At 36.9% G+C, this 16,030-nt stretch overlaps 1 protein-coding gene across 7 annotated transcripts in view; it reads right to left on the bottom strand.

Annotated features, from left to right (window-relative positions):
* Positions 1-6,454: 6,454 nt before the first annotated feature.
* Positions 6,455-16,030, bottom strand: part of GPBP1 (GC-rich promoter binding protein 1) — a 43,308-nt gene continuing 33,732 nt past the window's right edge. For 5 of the 7 annotated variants that reach the window (XM_032212602.1, XM_032212599.1, XM_032212600.1 and 2 more), the window contains exons 7-13: positions 15,535-15,601; positions 13,557-13,744; positions 12,183-12,320; positions 11,873-12,032; positions 9,911-10,085; positions 8,761-8,863; positions 6,455-7,323 (exon numbers count right to left, since the gene is read on the bottom strand). In XM_032212602.1, coding sequence (XP_032068493.1) covers positions 7,168-7,323; positions 8,761-8,863; positions 9,911-10,085; positions 11,873-12,032; positions 12,183-12,320; positions 13,557-13,744; positions 15,535-15,601 — 987 coding nt within the window. In that variant the 3' untranslated portion in view covers positions 6,455-7,167. The remainder of the gene's footprint in view (positions 7,324-8,760; positions 8,864-9,910; positions 10,086-11,872; positions 12,033-12,182; positions 12,321-13,556; positions 13,745-15,534; positions 15,602-16,030) is intronic. The other 2 variants (XM_032212603.1, XM_032212604.1) reach the window with 2 other exon arrangements.

Here is a 16,030-nt window from a genome sequence, read left to right on the forward strand (position 1 = left end):
TAGAAGAATGAAATATTTTGGGTAATATTAAAAAGGCGGGATAAAATATTTTCCCTAAAGGAGTAATTTAAAAAAATCTTATGGGAGGCAAAAACCAGTTTCCTTGCCCCAAGCAGAAACTGAGGAGACCAGCTTTTAGAAATGCAGATTTGGTAATCCATTTGGAAAGACTGGATCAAGGGTTCGCAACCTGGGAGTCCTCCTGGACCCGCAGCTGACCTTCGACCACAATTTATCAGCTGTGACCAGGGGGGCATTTGCACAGGTTCGCCTGGTGCACCAGTTGCGACCCTACCTGAACCGGGAGGCTCTCACAACAGTCACTCATGCCCTTGTGACCTCTAGGCTGGAATACTGCAACGTGCTCTACATGGGGCTGCCCTTGAGGAGCATCCGGCGACTTCAGCTAGTCCAGAATGCACCTCGGTACACCCACATAACACCTATCCTCCGCGAGCTGCACTGACTACCTGTCGATCTCTGGGTGCACTTCAAGGTGCTACTTACCACCCATAAAGCCCTTCATGGTAGTGGATCTGGATACTTGAGAGACTGCCTCCTGCCAATTACCTCCTTGCGACCCATTACATCACACAGATTAGGCCTCCTCCGAGTTCCATCTGCCAGTCAGTGTCGACTGGCAACTACGCGGAGGAGAGCCTTCTCGGTAGTAGCTCCGACCCTTTGGAATGATCTCCCCGTGGAGATTCGTACCCTCACCACCCTCCAGACCTTCCGCACAGCCCTTAAAATCTGGCTATCCCGTCAGGCCTGGGGTTAAAGAATGTAACTCACCCCCACCCGAATGGTATGAATGTTGTGCTCTATTTTTTATTATGTATTGCTCTTATGTGTTATTGTTTGTTATTGTTTGTATCCCCCCTCCCCATGAGTTGTGAGCCGCCCTGAGTCCCCCCAGGGAAAAGGGCGGCCTATAAATAAATTTCAAATACAAAAAAAAAAAAAATACAAGACAGAAACTCAGATAAGCAACAAACAAAAGGTTGACAAAATTAACTCCAACAAGTACTAAGGATTTGCACTTCCCCTTTTGCCTATATAGTCAGCCATGACGCCATAGGAATCTGACAATAGCCAATAGAATATTAAAGGACATGTTCTTGCACAGGAACAGGAAGCTCAAATACAAAGCCCAAAGAAGGTATAAAAACCCACCCATTCTCAACTCCATTTTGTCAGCTGCCCAGAATCACATGCTGGTTCTGCTTTATCAATAAAGAGAATCTTTCTGTTCAATCAGCCTCCAGCCTCCATTTTATCTCCAGGGCCTTTCTCCAGGCTTGGAACTGAACCAGATGGATTTTTCTTCGAACAACTTCATAGCTATCAGTATGAATGCTCCACTTTAACATGTTATTTGGAGATGCAAAGAACAGGTCTAGGTAGCAGGAACCAGGGCTGTAACATTTTCTGAAGTTGATAATCCATTGTTTACCAGATTTTTATTGATCTGGGAATTAAAACCATATAAAACAGTTTCCATAACCCTCACTTAGCCGTACAAATAGCCACTCATTCTAAACAACAAATGGTTAACTAAACCATCTGATCCATGCTTTGATCAGGATAGCAGGAATTGCAGAGTAAAATAAAACTTACAAGGCACTATGTATTTTACAAAACTATAGCTTTAGCTCCACCTGGTGGCTAACTGGATCTTTATTCCCCAATAAAATAAAATAATGCCAAATGGCCAAAGATCATCAGTTCAAAAAACTCAAAAACTTTCTTATTAATACCAGAAAATAATTCCTAAAGCAAAAGACATCAATCTAGAAAATATAGATACAATAGCTACATATACATGTATATATGGGAAGATAGGTCACCAAAAATTTAATTTTCTAAACTGAAAAATTTGTTAAAGTTTTTTTTCCATTTATTAGACTTTTATAAATATTACATTATCATCTGTATTTATATGAGATGAGTTAACTGAATTAAGGCTGACTTGGAAAATTATTACTTATTTCCATTAAGATCTTGGTAATTACTTGGCTCATAAAGCAAAAAGGAGCTTTTCTTTCCTGGTTTGAGGTCATATACTCACTTGGGCCCTAAAAATATAGATGTAAATTAGATTTTGATGAGAAATTTCATGATTAGTTAACTTAAAACTCTTGTACTTTAAATTTTTTTACTTGAAAAATAGGTGCTAAAATGTTTTGTTTAAAAAAATAAGACAGTCTGGAATGGTAATTTGAAATCAATTAGTCTTGAATGATTATTTTAAGGAATTTCAATGTCTACAAATTTATTTCCCTAATTCACAACAGCAGTAATATAATTGACTCAAATGTTTGATAGTTCAATTTAGATCAGATCCCCTAATCTGAGATGTTCTCGTTTTTGTTTTGAAATTGACTTCATCTTTATCAGAAACTAAATTTTAAAAATGGAATTGTTGATGTTTAACAGAAGAATTGCAATTTGTAATCCAATTTGAATTGCAATTTGTAATTGGACATCAGAAGATACTTGTCTTAAGAAATATTAAATTCATTCTTTGGACCCAAGGTTGAAATTATCAAAATATTTTGAGTTTATTGGGTGCCCCAAATAATTTATCAGAAAGGTAGATGTATCTAGATATTGTTGTAAATGGTGTAAAATGATGTAATATTGACACTCTTTCACAAGCTCTGGAGACATGGTTCTGCCAATGGTCCAGGGGATCCCAGACATGGGATTGGTTCTACCAATGGGCCAGGGGGAACCTAACAAGTGGTTTATCTGATTGGTATCACTAGAGGAATGGGGCTTTATTGGGTTTTTAATCTTTGTAAGCTGCCCAGTCACCATCACTGATTTGGGTGCTCATATAAATTTTCTTAACACATAAATAATAAATTTGAGAATATGTTAAGTGATGTCTCTGCCAGATAGCTTGGAGACCTGACGGGAACATCACAGTAGAGGTGGTTGATGCATTATGAGGCAATCCTAACCGATCCACCTACCCTCCGAGGCATCCTGCTCCCTCCTTCCCCATCTTTTAACATTATTTCTATTTTTCATTGTAATTCCCATTCTTATTGTTTTGGAAATATTTATATTTTTAAGATTTTTGGGTTTGTAATGTTGTAAGCTGTCCGGAGTTGCAAATGAATGTATTAAATAAACAAACACATGTGAGTTGGTAATATTGTCACATTAAAGATGTAAATGCCGTTTTGAAATATACCCCACTTCTAAAGAGCTACTTGCTTTTTTTTTGTAGGTTGTATATAAATTATTCAAATATTTTTGCATTTATTATACGTTGTTTCTGTACGCTGCTGTGTGTGTTCTAGTTTCTGCTTTGTGTCCTCCAGTCTTGAGAAAATCTATATGTGTATTCCTTTTAATCATGATCAGTTGTAGACATTTATATCTATTCCTCATACAGGCTTAATTCCAAAAGGTCATGGAATGCATTCATTCCATGACCTTTTGAACTTACAACAGCCTTGAATCAATGGTACATAAAACCCGTCCTCATACTATGGCCATATGATCTCCATGGTTATGTGATCATAGTCTGGGCATTCGGCAACCAGTTTCCAATTACAATGTCATGGCATCCCATGGTTAAGCTTCCTAAAGGCAGCGAGAAACCTGGCAACCTCTGATGTCTTCACTTAATGACCTGGGGGGGATTTGCTTAATGGCAAACTGGAAGTGCTGGAATGTCCTTTGCTAAACAGTGAGGTCATATGATATCAAACTTTATGACTGCATTAACAATAGAAATTCTGGTACCATTATTGAGAACTATCTGTAGCAACATACCAACATTATGCATGCCTTACGAAAATACGTACTATTGTTTACTTGCTATAGTTTTTTTAGCATTTTTTTATGATTTGCAATTGATCCATTTACCCAGCCATGTAGAATGACCTTGGTATTTGATAAATTAATTTTCAGAATCCACTGGAGGTGCAGACTTTGTACGGTACAACCTTCATTACAACTTCAGATGTCAATGGACCATTTCTTCAGATCAATGGAATGTTCGAGGGGGGGTTGCATTAACTGTTAATGCAACTGATTGTTTCAGTGGCCTCTATTAAAGCTTTGCCCAAAGCTGTTATGCTATTTATCATATTTGTGATGCATATTCCACAATACATCATACAATTTAACACTTGCAGAAAATCATTTGGGTTCTTGGCCAACTGGTCATCTGTTATCTGTATGCTTATGTCCCCAACCAAATTACCTCTATTATCAAAAGCATTCCTTATACACTGGTCTGTTAAACATTCTCAGCATTAAACATTCTCTTAAGCATTATCAAATATGCTTTACTTCTGTCATAATAGCTTGCCTCCAAGAGTTGTGAATGGTTCAATAGTGAAGGCTTTAAAAAATAAACTTTAAAACTTACTTTTCAAAATAAACCAAATAGGCAACCATTTGACTGAGATGTATAAAATCTCCTGCCTCGAACAGGTTGGACTAGCAGATCTGAGAGTCCCTTCCAGCCCTATTTTTCTATACTCTATAAACCACTGTTGTCCTTCAGTAAGCAAGCTCCTTATTCACAAAGTATTCTATAATTCAAGCTTATCGACTTTTTATATATATTTTTCTACATTTAACAAATATACAATAAACATTATTGTGCAAGAATTTGCAGGGATGTTGGAAGAGTGCCAATATCCTGTTGAATTCTTCACACATCCTTGCCTGGCTATAACCACACTGTGCTACCTTTTGTAATTTGGCTCATTGTCACTTATTATCTCTTGGAGGTTTTTGCCAAGCAGCTTCCCATTGACAAACTAACGCCCTGGGTTTTTTTTTTAATCCGATCTTTTCCTGTCTTGTCACTGCCTTCTTTCAATGATAAAGCATGGATACAGTTGCCTCTCGTACATACAGCCATTCCATAAATAAACCAGGTATATTTTTCTGCTTACACAAGCTACACTTGCAGACTTCTCTCACTAGCATTTATGCTTCTTTTTCAAAAAAATAATAATAATCTTGGATTCTAACATTTACATCATTTGGATCAAATATACATTTCTAAAAGTACTTCTTCGAACATTCCTTCATTTACTTATGCCAAAACATTTCAGTTTTTGTTTCCATTAATTTCACTAAAGGCTCCTCTTCATTCAATTGTTTTATTTCCCTCAAAATTGCTCAGGAGTTTCTTTATTTTAATCTTGACTCTTCCTTGGTCTCCTTGACTTAATTCTTTGCACCTTTTTCTTTCTAGCCATACTGTGCACCATCATCCTCTCATCCTCATTTTTTTGCAGCCATTACAGGTAATCCTGGACTTACAACCATTCATTTAGTGAGTCTTCAAAGTCACAACAGCACTGAAAAAGTGACTTGAAACTGATCCTCATACTCAGATAGCATCACCAAGTCATGTCATCAAAATTAAGGTGCTGGACAATCAGCATGTTATTTATGACTGCTGCAGTGCCCCAGGGTCACGTGATCATCGTTTGCAACCTTCCCAATGGCTTCCAACAAACAAGTCAATGAAGGAAGCCAGATTGGCTTAACAACCCACCCAATTCACTTAACAACTTCAGTGATTTGCTTAACAACCATGACAAAAATGGTAACAAAATAAGATGCAGCTCACTGAATAACTAACTTGCTTAGCAATGGAAATTCTGGTCCCAATTGTATGTCAAAGACTACCTATATTCTGCATTTCTCATCCAGAGTCTCTTCTACTTCATCATGCCATTAAGTATCCTTTAAAGCAGAGCTCCCCAACATTTGCAGCTTTGTGGAATGGCAGGTGGGGGGGTCTGCATGAGCAGCAGGGGAGGACTCGCACGGACAGCTCCACTTGCACAAGCAGTGGGCATGCATACCCACCATCCACACACTTGTCCGCTGCTTACGCAAGAGGGGATGTACACATGCACCCCACCACTTCCACAGCCTGGTTCCAAACAGCCCAAGGCCCGGTAGCGGGTCACAACCTAAGGGTTGGGACCCCTGCCTTAAAAGAACAGCTCTTTCAAGAGAAAATGCTGATTGCTGTGTAACTTTTCCTTTGCATAGCTGAATCAGAGAATTCATTTATAAAAAATCTAAATGGTGCAAGGGTTTACAGGCAACTTATTGACTTTTATAGTTTCTACAAACTGTCTGTTTTCCACTTTAAAGTGGAGACTAGATAGCAAACAATAAACTAGGTATTATATAAAATTTATAGAGTATACTATATCCATTTTTACTCTTGAATTCTATATAACTAATCCGGAAGCTAGTGTTCTATTTTAGATGCAAAACAAACCAATATGTTGTACACAACACAAAGCAGTCAAGATTAATTCTGAAATGAAAATTATCTTGAATAAAGGACAATTTTAGATGAGTAGATTCAGTGGAATGTTTCAAGATTCTAAGAGTTTTTATTTTGTACATGTTGGATGGATCCAGCCCACGAAATAAACTTTCTGCATCTGAATAATTTATCAAAATAATATTTATTTTCCCACAAGGATCAGAATCAATTTTGTAGGATCCAGATTCCTGGGTCTTGCAGCATCCAAATAAAGCTTTTGATTTACACCACTTCCATAAAATTTGGAACTGAAGCAAGTCTTTTCATAATTACTGTATAGAATAAACTGCTAGAGAATTACCGCTTTGTTTCAAGAAGTAGAACTGTAACAGTTCAGGAAATAGATGTTTTAGTGCACTCTTGTTGGCAGACATGCTTCTCGGTATACTGTCTGTTCACTACACCAAGTGAACACTCAAAATTTCCATTCTAAAATAAATCTGCCTCAGTGAGCAACATACTGAGTCAAGCTGCCATTTTATCCCTTACACCTGCAGAGTTTTAAGACAAAACTTTGCCAAATATTACATAATCTTTTTTATTATTATTAAATGAAAAAAATCATTCTCTTACATTATCACATTGCTAGTCAGAGAAATGCTGCAGTGATGAAGAAAGGCAATGTGGAAAAAAGTTCTCATTTCTACAACATCCATTTACAAAGAAATTAAAAATCAGGTTCAACACAGCTCATTAGCATAACAATCTTAGGTTCCTTCATGAGGAGTCCCAAAGATCCTCCTTCTACTGGTGCATATCGCTACCATAAGAATATCGTTCTCCTTTTTCAACATTTCTTAAATTGCATGAGATGCACAGTACAAATCTTCAACTCTTCACGCATCATCATCTGATGTGTCGCTGCTGCTTGTCTCGGTATCTTCATTCTCAAGCATTGCTTTGAAAGTGCTGTTTTTCCAGGGATTGAACTTGAAGTCACAGATGAGACCATTTTTTAGAATGCAATTTTTTCTGAGGCCATTTTTTTGCAACTGGAATAGAAAACAAATAGAATTAGAACTCTTAAAATGCCAAAGGATCTTGACTTTTTGGGTTTTATACTTGTCAACAAAACATAGCTTTATATATTTTTAATAGCACAGCACACCGTTTCTGTTTTTAATTTTGAGCATCTGTGACTCTTTTGGTTGATTATTGCACAGTAAGCCAGGATTTAGGGACAATTATTTCACCTAAAAGCTGAAAATAATAATTAAAATAATTTTCTAGTGTGCAAAATTAAAAAAAAAACTTCCAAGTAACGAATGATAATCACTAATCTTCTTCCAGTCTTATAGGAAGAGGAAGAGTTGAAACACGGGCAACCTCAAGCTTAATGAACCAAAACTCACAAGAGTAGACGTAAGTTCTGACTGTCCCAATCAGACCAGATGGAAGAAAAATGGGAGTAGATGGTAAATGACCTATCTCAGTATAAGTAGTCCTCAACTTAAGACTACAATTAGGACTGAATTTTCTGTTGAGGTCATAAAGTGAGACATGGGACCAGACCCAATTTAATGACCATTTTACTTGGTGAATCATCATTAAATGAACAACCTATAGGTAAAAAGGCTTGGTTATGTTGGAGGACAGGCAGCTATGCAAGCTTGTTTTGAACCTGCAATGTGGCAGTAAAACGTAGATGGATTTTCATTTTCATTTCTATGTTTATCATCACAAACACAATGATGTCCATTGATATTATTTACATGTAACAGGTACTAGAGAAAGCCTAGTGGGATAGGCCAGTTAACTGCTACAAAAGTTGGGGGAGGGATGAAGAATGGTAGAGTAAGAAAAAATGGAATATTAACCATCATACTGAATAGTTTGAGAGGCTCAACTACTATTTTGCATTTCAAAACAATGATTGTATTTCCTTGTAAAAGGATTGTGAACACTTAAAAAATAATTTGCATCTTGAAAAGCCATTGCACTCTTCTATTAAGACTTCTATGCATTTAGGAAGAATCCTCAGGGTACTAAAATATTGTCTATTATTGATTTGCTGTAATAGGAAACTTGTTTCTCCCTCTCTCATGGTCTGAAATTGGTTTATTTAGCAATTAACTAGAATTTATTTAAATTAGTTATCCCGATCCATATACCAAGGCATAAGCAGAATGAGATCTAAAATCCTGGTTTCTTTCAAAGAAAGGGCAAGTCAACAACTTTCTCAGCGGGTTTTCTGCTTGCCCATGAGATGCCAAAATATAACTCAGCATATGTGTAAACCCTTCCAGAATTTCACAAAGAGCATTGGAAAATTAAATAGATCAGACTTCGTTGGCTTTTGAAATCTTCAAATATCACCCCAACAATAGGATACAGAAATTACTTTAGGAAATATTAAATAGGTATCCTAATCCATACTTTGCTCTATAAAACATTTCACTCAGAACACATTTTGTGCTAATTTATCTTACCTGTTCACTAATGATCTGAAATTCTCTCATTTCATCTTCCGTTAGTGGAGCACAAGTGTCATCGTTTTCACTGTCTTCCTGCCAACCCATTTCCTTTAACAACCTTTTAAAAAAGGGAGAAGGGACAATATTTTTTATTAGATTTATATCCTGCCTTTTAGCAAGCAGCTCAAGGTTGTATGTATGTATGTATGTATGTATGTATGTATGTATGTATGTATGTTTGTATGTATGTATGTATGTGTATACATATACACACACACATATAGGCATAGGAAGCTAATATAGACTCCACAATGATCCTCAGACACAATTAAGATACCTGAAAGAGGGACATTTACAACGTTTTTGCAAGACTTTTCTACTTGGAAAAAATTCTCAGAAATTCATGAACCAGTAGAAAAAGTGCATCTCCCTTTTTGGCTTGATATTTTCCCCCTCATGTTAAATACAAGGTTCATAAATATTTACACTTTTATAACAATTTCACAAGTTTTTTTTCCAATGGCAGGAAACCTCTCTTACTCCTGGCTCTATTTCTACAGAGCAATCCATCTATGGAGATTCTCCGATTATGGTTGTCCCAAAGGTGCTTTTTCAAGAGGCTTTCTTTGGACTTTCTTTTTCTTTTCACTTCTCATCCAAGAAACTTCTTCTGACCGGATGGTGGGGAAGGAATGGAAGGGGGAGGGATACGACATTATCTATCTCCAGTCTTCAACCCTTTCAGCAGTTTCAAGAAGGCTCCATACCCATTTGCACTACTCAGGTGACCCTGAGGACACAGATAAACCCCAACTCTCTAAAAGAATGAAAATCACCAGCTGTTTGCAAGGAATTAAATCCTTTCATTCTCCATCATCCAGTCAGAGCTAAAGAAGCTTCTTGGATGAGACGCGAAACGTCTTCAAAGAAAAACAAAATCTAGTTGCTTTTTGAAAATGCACCTTTGGGACAGAGCAGTCCATCAGTAAATTGAACTGCACATCAGGGATTTAGTTCTTTAAAGTATTCTTATAAATTATTTTATGAATAATTACATACATAATTTGTAAAGATTGTAAAGATAAATTATTCCACTAAATGGTCCACATATAGCTTTTTCTTCTGCTAATGAATTAAATTATTTTGATATAACCAAAATACTAACCGATGTTCTGCTTCAAGTGAACTCGAAAGGACATCAGTCTGTGGAAATGCTGAAGACTGGATCATTTGCTGAGGATTCTCATTTTCAAAATTCCTGTTTACGTCCCTCCCTTGGTGGCCATTGTTGCTGTTATGTAAATTAAATTCATCTTCATCATCATCATCATCATCATCCTGTTAAAGAAGTCACATATCTGAGTAAATTCCAAAAAGAAAAAAAAAAGATTTACAAACAGTAAGTTGTAGACAAGTTTATACATTTGGAAAATGCCAAAATTAGGAAAGGCTAAACTTTGTCCCCAGGAATGTGCAGATATTTGAAATGGACCTGGGAAAGTGCTTTAGACCCGAAATGTGTCCTTGTTGTACCTAACAGCAGCATTTGTGGTCTTGCACAATTGCGGTTCCAGGAAAATATGTGTTGAATAAACATTAATGAATCGGACCCATACCAGGTCAAAAGCACCTTCCCACTTTACAGGTGAATGTAATTTATCTTTAAAAGAGCTGTCTGCTAAACAATCCCAATGCTGAATGTATAGCAAAGTAGTTCCTAATTGTTTTAACTGTTTTTACACACATATTCAAAAGCTAGGTTACAGGTATTCCTTGAAAAACTGCCCATTATGGCTGCATGTTGCAACCGTTGTTAAATGAAATAGCTGCACATAATGACCCCATTCCATGCTCTTGTTGTTGCAAGCGCTAAACAAACAGGAGTCATTAAATGAAGCACAGGGTGACTCGGTGGTGGGGAAGGCCCTGAGAAGTCTGCACAGGCCCATGCTTGCCTGTCTCAGTCCTCGCAATGTTACCCCCATCCTAAGGCATCGTGTGCTCTGCTTCACACTGGGGTCCCTACAGTCTTTTAGCCTCCTTTCCCACCCAGCAAGCAAAGGGAGATCAGGGCAAACAGAGTGTGGAAACTCTGGCAAGGAAGGGGAAAGCAGAGCACACGGAGTTTGCAAACTCTGGCAAGGGAGAGGACATCCCATCCAAGGACTTGCAGGACTCAAGCGTGCTTAAGGCACAGCAGTTCACAACTTACTTTTCTGTTTTTTCAGCTGCTAAGGGAAGCAACTAGGCCCCGAATGGATCAGTTTCTTACACAGTCAGCCTCCTGGCAAGCTCCTCCTATTTTGCAACAGGTTCAATTCTGGTGATACTGAAGAGTTTTTTTTTTTAAAGGACCCTCTATTTTTTAAGGAGGCTCCATAAAGTGCATAAGCAAACGGAGCCTCCTTTTTTTTAAAAAAAAAAAAACCTCTTCAGTATCGCAAAAGTATGATGTAGGATCAGCAACATAGCAAGTGCATGTGCTAAGCTATTTGCTTTTATTTTTCCATTTTTTTCTCTTTAGTTCTTTACATTTTTCATTGTTTTTTATGTACAAAATGACTCTGATCACATAAGCTTTCTCAGAAGTATGCTTATCAGCACAGAAAAAAAGACAAAACTAAGAAGTACTGCTGCTTGTTTTCCCCAACCCTTATGAATACTCATAATGTGTTGTCAAAAATATACCTTAAGAAATTCAAGGGTTGCTGAGCTAAAGGCTAGATTAACTGATTTAGTAAAAATCACATATATGCTGCTAAATTAACATGCCCATTATTATGCTATGTATGTTATTTAACATGTTACGCATGTTATTTATTCAGAAGTCTCACCAAGTTCAACTTGGGCTCACTACCACAAAGTTGTGCAAAGGACTTGTAAAGTTTCGTATTAATTACTGATATTATGCACACATTATCTTTTTATTCCCTAACATTTAACTGTTTTTTTTAAATTATAGATGTTATCTTTGGTTTGTATTCTGGTTTAACAGTTTATTATGTAAAAAAGCAATAAATGCTTATAATGTAATAAACACTGTTAGGTGTTTGCTAAGTTCCTTAGGAATGACCGAAAAATAAGTAATGGATAAACAGGCATATTATTCCCTGCACAACTTGCTGTACCTTCTCTTGCTCAACAGAGTTTTCATCATGTTCTTCCACTGGATCCCGTTTTAACATCTTCAAAAATTCACTCTTCTTATCAGTGCGTGTTCGTGTTAATTTGGTTAAACGAGGCTGGCCAAGTTTATCAACTGGAGATAAGGAATTTGACCGATTACACTAAAAAGAAGAAGAAACGTGTGTAATGAGTGGCAAAAAAGTTCTTGCTATTGTTTCATCAACAGAATTATAGGGAGCATTGATTGTTTCAGATCTTCCATTTAATTTTTCAAAATTGTCATAGAGACATATTTTGACAAAAAAAGGTACCTCTTTCATTGACTTTTGTGATCCAATAGGCTTGGCAGTAGGTTTTAAAGCACTAAAATTTCCACTACCATATGCAGAGTCATGAGGAAATGAAGGCCCAGTTTTGTTCTCTTTTGTTTGGCTTTTCCACTGTGTGATCTAAACATATCAAAATAGTAGAATGTTTTTGTACTCAGATTGATAAACAACTTAAAGTGTCCAACAAAACTCGTCCTTTACATTTATTTTCCTTAACAACATAATATGCTGGTATCTTAAAATAGCAAAGACGAGGGAAGTCTCTATAATGAGGAAGAAATAAAAGGAAGAGCCAACAATGAATTGTAGACATCCCCGTAATGTCCACAACTTAGTAAAATTAAGTTGATGAATACATACAATTTCATATTACAGTACTGTTACAAAGTAAGATAAAAATTGCCAGAAAAGTCCCTAAAATATCCACTTTTCAAGCTTTACTGTATTTTCCCCACTGCTTGTGAAGTATGCATGTCTTCTTACATTCACTGGATTGGCAAAAGTAGAAATGGATGATAGAAATGGCTACAGTGGATGGGCAAAAGTAGAAATGGCTTAAAGATGGTCGTCAACTTATGTCCAGCTGCCTAGCAAACATTCGATGTTACAACAGACCTTGAAAATGGAATCTAGGATCCAAATTTGAAGTTACAAAATTCACCTTTCCCCCCAGGGTCACATGACTGCATTTTGGGCACTCAGCTATTGACCCACATTTGCAGTTGACCCACAAACATGGGTCTGCGATTTTGTTCCCACAAATTGGCCTTTAGTTCCATTTTCTCACAAAAACTGCCCCATAGCGAACAGTGGGTTCACTTAACAACTATCACATTTTCTTAACAACTGACTCAAAAGATAATAAAATTGGGTCTGTCACATCATGACCTGCTTTACAACTATCAAGACTTATGAACTAAATTGTGGGCTCAATTATAGTCATAAGCCAAGGACTAATCATACAGTACCAGAGATGGAAAAGTACAGATGCCTTTGAAGCTTAGCATCACATTTAGCCATTGTATGAGAGCGCAGGGGACATTTACCTGGTGAACTAAATGCATTTTGCAATATTTAAACAGGGCTTCTCTCCCTCTCCTATCCATCTGTTATTTTTCCATCCAGATTTATTCTAGAAAGGAAAACTTTCTAGCACAACCATTTTTTCTCTACTCCATTACCATTCGGCTCCCCTCCCCTTCTTTGCTGTTCATGCAAGTCAGAATGATTTCCACAGGTAAGAGAATGAATTCCTCTTCTCTGTAATTGAAATGACAGCTCTAGTTTAAAAAGGTGGAGAAGCTGTAGTTGTATCTGCTTTTTATTTTCAGTAAGTACGATGTTTTCAAATCTTACCTTTGCTGGTGGAATAATAGGTTTAGGAACTAAACCTTTATAGACATTCAGGCCAGTTCCATTCCCAACCAATTGTGATGAATGAATATTTCCTCCCACAGGGAATCCAGATATCTGCAAATCTTTTGTATTGCCTTTTTTAATAATCAGCATTCGTGGAGATCTAGATTTAGGATTTAGAGGGTATTCTGCAAAGACACAAAAATATATGTCATTCTAGATTATGGCTACATTTAAATCAGAAATACAGTAGTCCTCATATATAGGTAGTTCTCAACATACAATCACAATTAAGAACAAAATTTCCATTGCTAAGCAAGACAGTTAAGTCAGTTTTGCCCCATTTTACAATCTTTCCTGCCACAGCTGTTAAGTGAATCATGCAGTTGTTAAATTAGTAAACAGTTGTTAAATGAGTCTGACTTCCCCATTTACTTTGCTTGTCAGAAGGTGATTGCATGACCCTGGGATACTGCAACAGAGGTGGTATTCAGCAGTTCTGAGCAGTTCTGAGCAGTTCTGAATAACCGGTAGCGTAAAATTTGAGTAGTTCGGAGAACCGGTAAATATCACCTGACTGGCCCTGCCCTCATCTATTCTCTGCCCCCCCGAGTCCCAGCTGATCAGGAAGAAATGGGGATTTTGCAGTAAATTTCCCTTGGAGTGGGGTGAGAATGGAGATTTTACAGTATCCTTCCCCTGCCATGCCCAACAAGCCACATCCACAGAACCGGTAGTAAAAACTTTGAATCCCACCACTGTACTGCAATCATATAAATACATGCCAGCTGCATAGCAACTTAATTTTGATTATGTGACCATGGGGATAGTGCAATGGTTTTAAGTGTGAAAAATGGTCATACATTACTTTTTTCAGTGCTGTTGTAACTTTGCAGTCACTAAATGAATGGTTGTAAATAGAGGACTATTTGTATACAGTTGTTGAAATGTTTTCTAGATGAGGTATTTGCATTCACTGATACTCGTGATACACTGTTTAGACTTAAGACACAGTAACGCTATGTCTAAAAACACAGAACGTACTAATTCTCCTCCAATTTTGAGTCCCAATAGATCAGGAACCAAAATGATTACTCAGAAACAAGAGGAAGATCTCAACAATCTTGGAAATAGATGTGTGCAGAAATATTCAAAAGAAAAAAAAACTTAATAACGTGTTTCCCCAAAAATAAGACAAGGTCTTATTTTCTTTTGACCTCCCCGAAATAAGCACTTGACCTTATTTTCGGGGAGGTCTTATTATTTTTTGAGATGCAGGAGGCGGCGAGCATGGTCATCCCATGGCTGCTGCTGTGTTGCAATATTTTCAGGGAGGGCTTATTTTAGCACATGAGCTCAAAAGCCCGATTGGGTTTATTATCCGGGGAGGTCTTATTTTCAGGGAAACAGGGTATCCAAACCATTAATGAGAATTAGCATGGACAGCAGTCCTGCAATACAATCTGAAATCAATGCAAAATAAAATAAGGAAGAACAGAATGAACATCTAGGTGATGATGATATAATGCTGCATTTTGTTGCAAATCTCACATACTTATTTTCAGTATCTATCTTGTCTCTTAGCATGCAAATACATGAATAGGCCAAAGGAGGACAGACATATATAAGCCTAATTCTGTATGAATAGCATCTATACACTAACTGATATATAGCACACTAAAAACTATTAGAAAAATCAAGATATACCAAAATTTTGGGGAGGGGGCAACTTGTAACCCACACATATAGATACTGCCTTTTTTTTAACACGAAGCCTCTAAAACATTACTGTGGAAAACCAGCAATATAAATTACCAGTTATTAAGACAAAAAAAAGTATAAGCCCCAAATAGATTTAACTTTTAAGGCAGTACTACAATCCAAAATCCCAAGTTACAAATGTTACTTCAGAGGCACTTGCTGAAAAATCAATTAATATGGTTTGTGTAATATATAATAATAATCCTAATGTTCTTACCCCAAACACCTTCCGCTAATGATTTATTCTGGTTTGGTTCCCTCTCATGTTCAGGATTCAGGGATGGCTAAAATAACAAATCAACAGCTTGATTAGTTTAAGTTCCATTAGAAACTGTCTTGTAATTGAAATATCATTTTCTAGATTGAAAGAAGCATTATCAAAGAGCTCTGAATCAGTAAGAGGCGATAATGAAATTGGTAAACTAGCCATACTAGTCGGATGGAAAGTGTAATCTTAACAAGGCTATAATCTAAATGGTTTATATTGGCCTGTAAGATAAACATCAAACATGAGAACAGGATGGGTTTACCACACTGAACTTAGTAATTTAATAACATTTGGTCTAGTATCATTAGTGGTAACATGGTTACCATTGGAGAATATTTCCTTGAAAATGAGGTTGGATGACGAGACACAACTTTCAAGATTATTTTTTGGAACTCTCTTAAAATGAAGACACCTTGCGTTTAAGGAAAGGCAGCTACAGCAAGAA

The sequence above is a fragment of the Thamnophis elegans genome, chromosome 3, assembly GCF_009769535.1.
Source record: "Thamnophis elegans isolate rThaEle1 chromosome 3, rThaEle1.pri, whole genome shotgun sequence".
Taxonomy (NCBI): domain Eukaryota; kingdom Metazoa; phylum Chordata; class Lepidosauria; order Squamata; family Colubridae; genus Thamnophis; species Thamnophis elegans.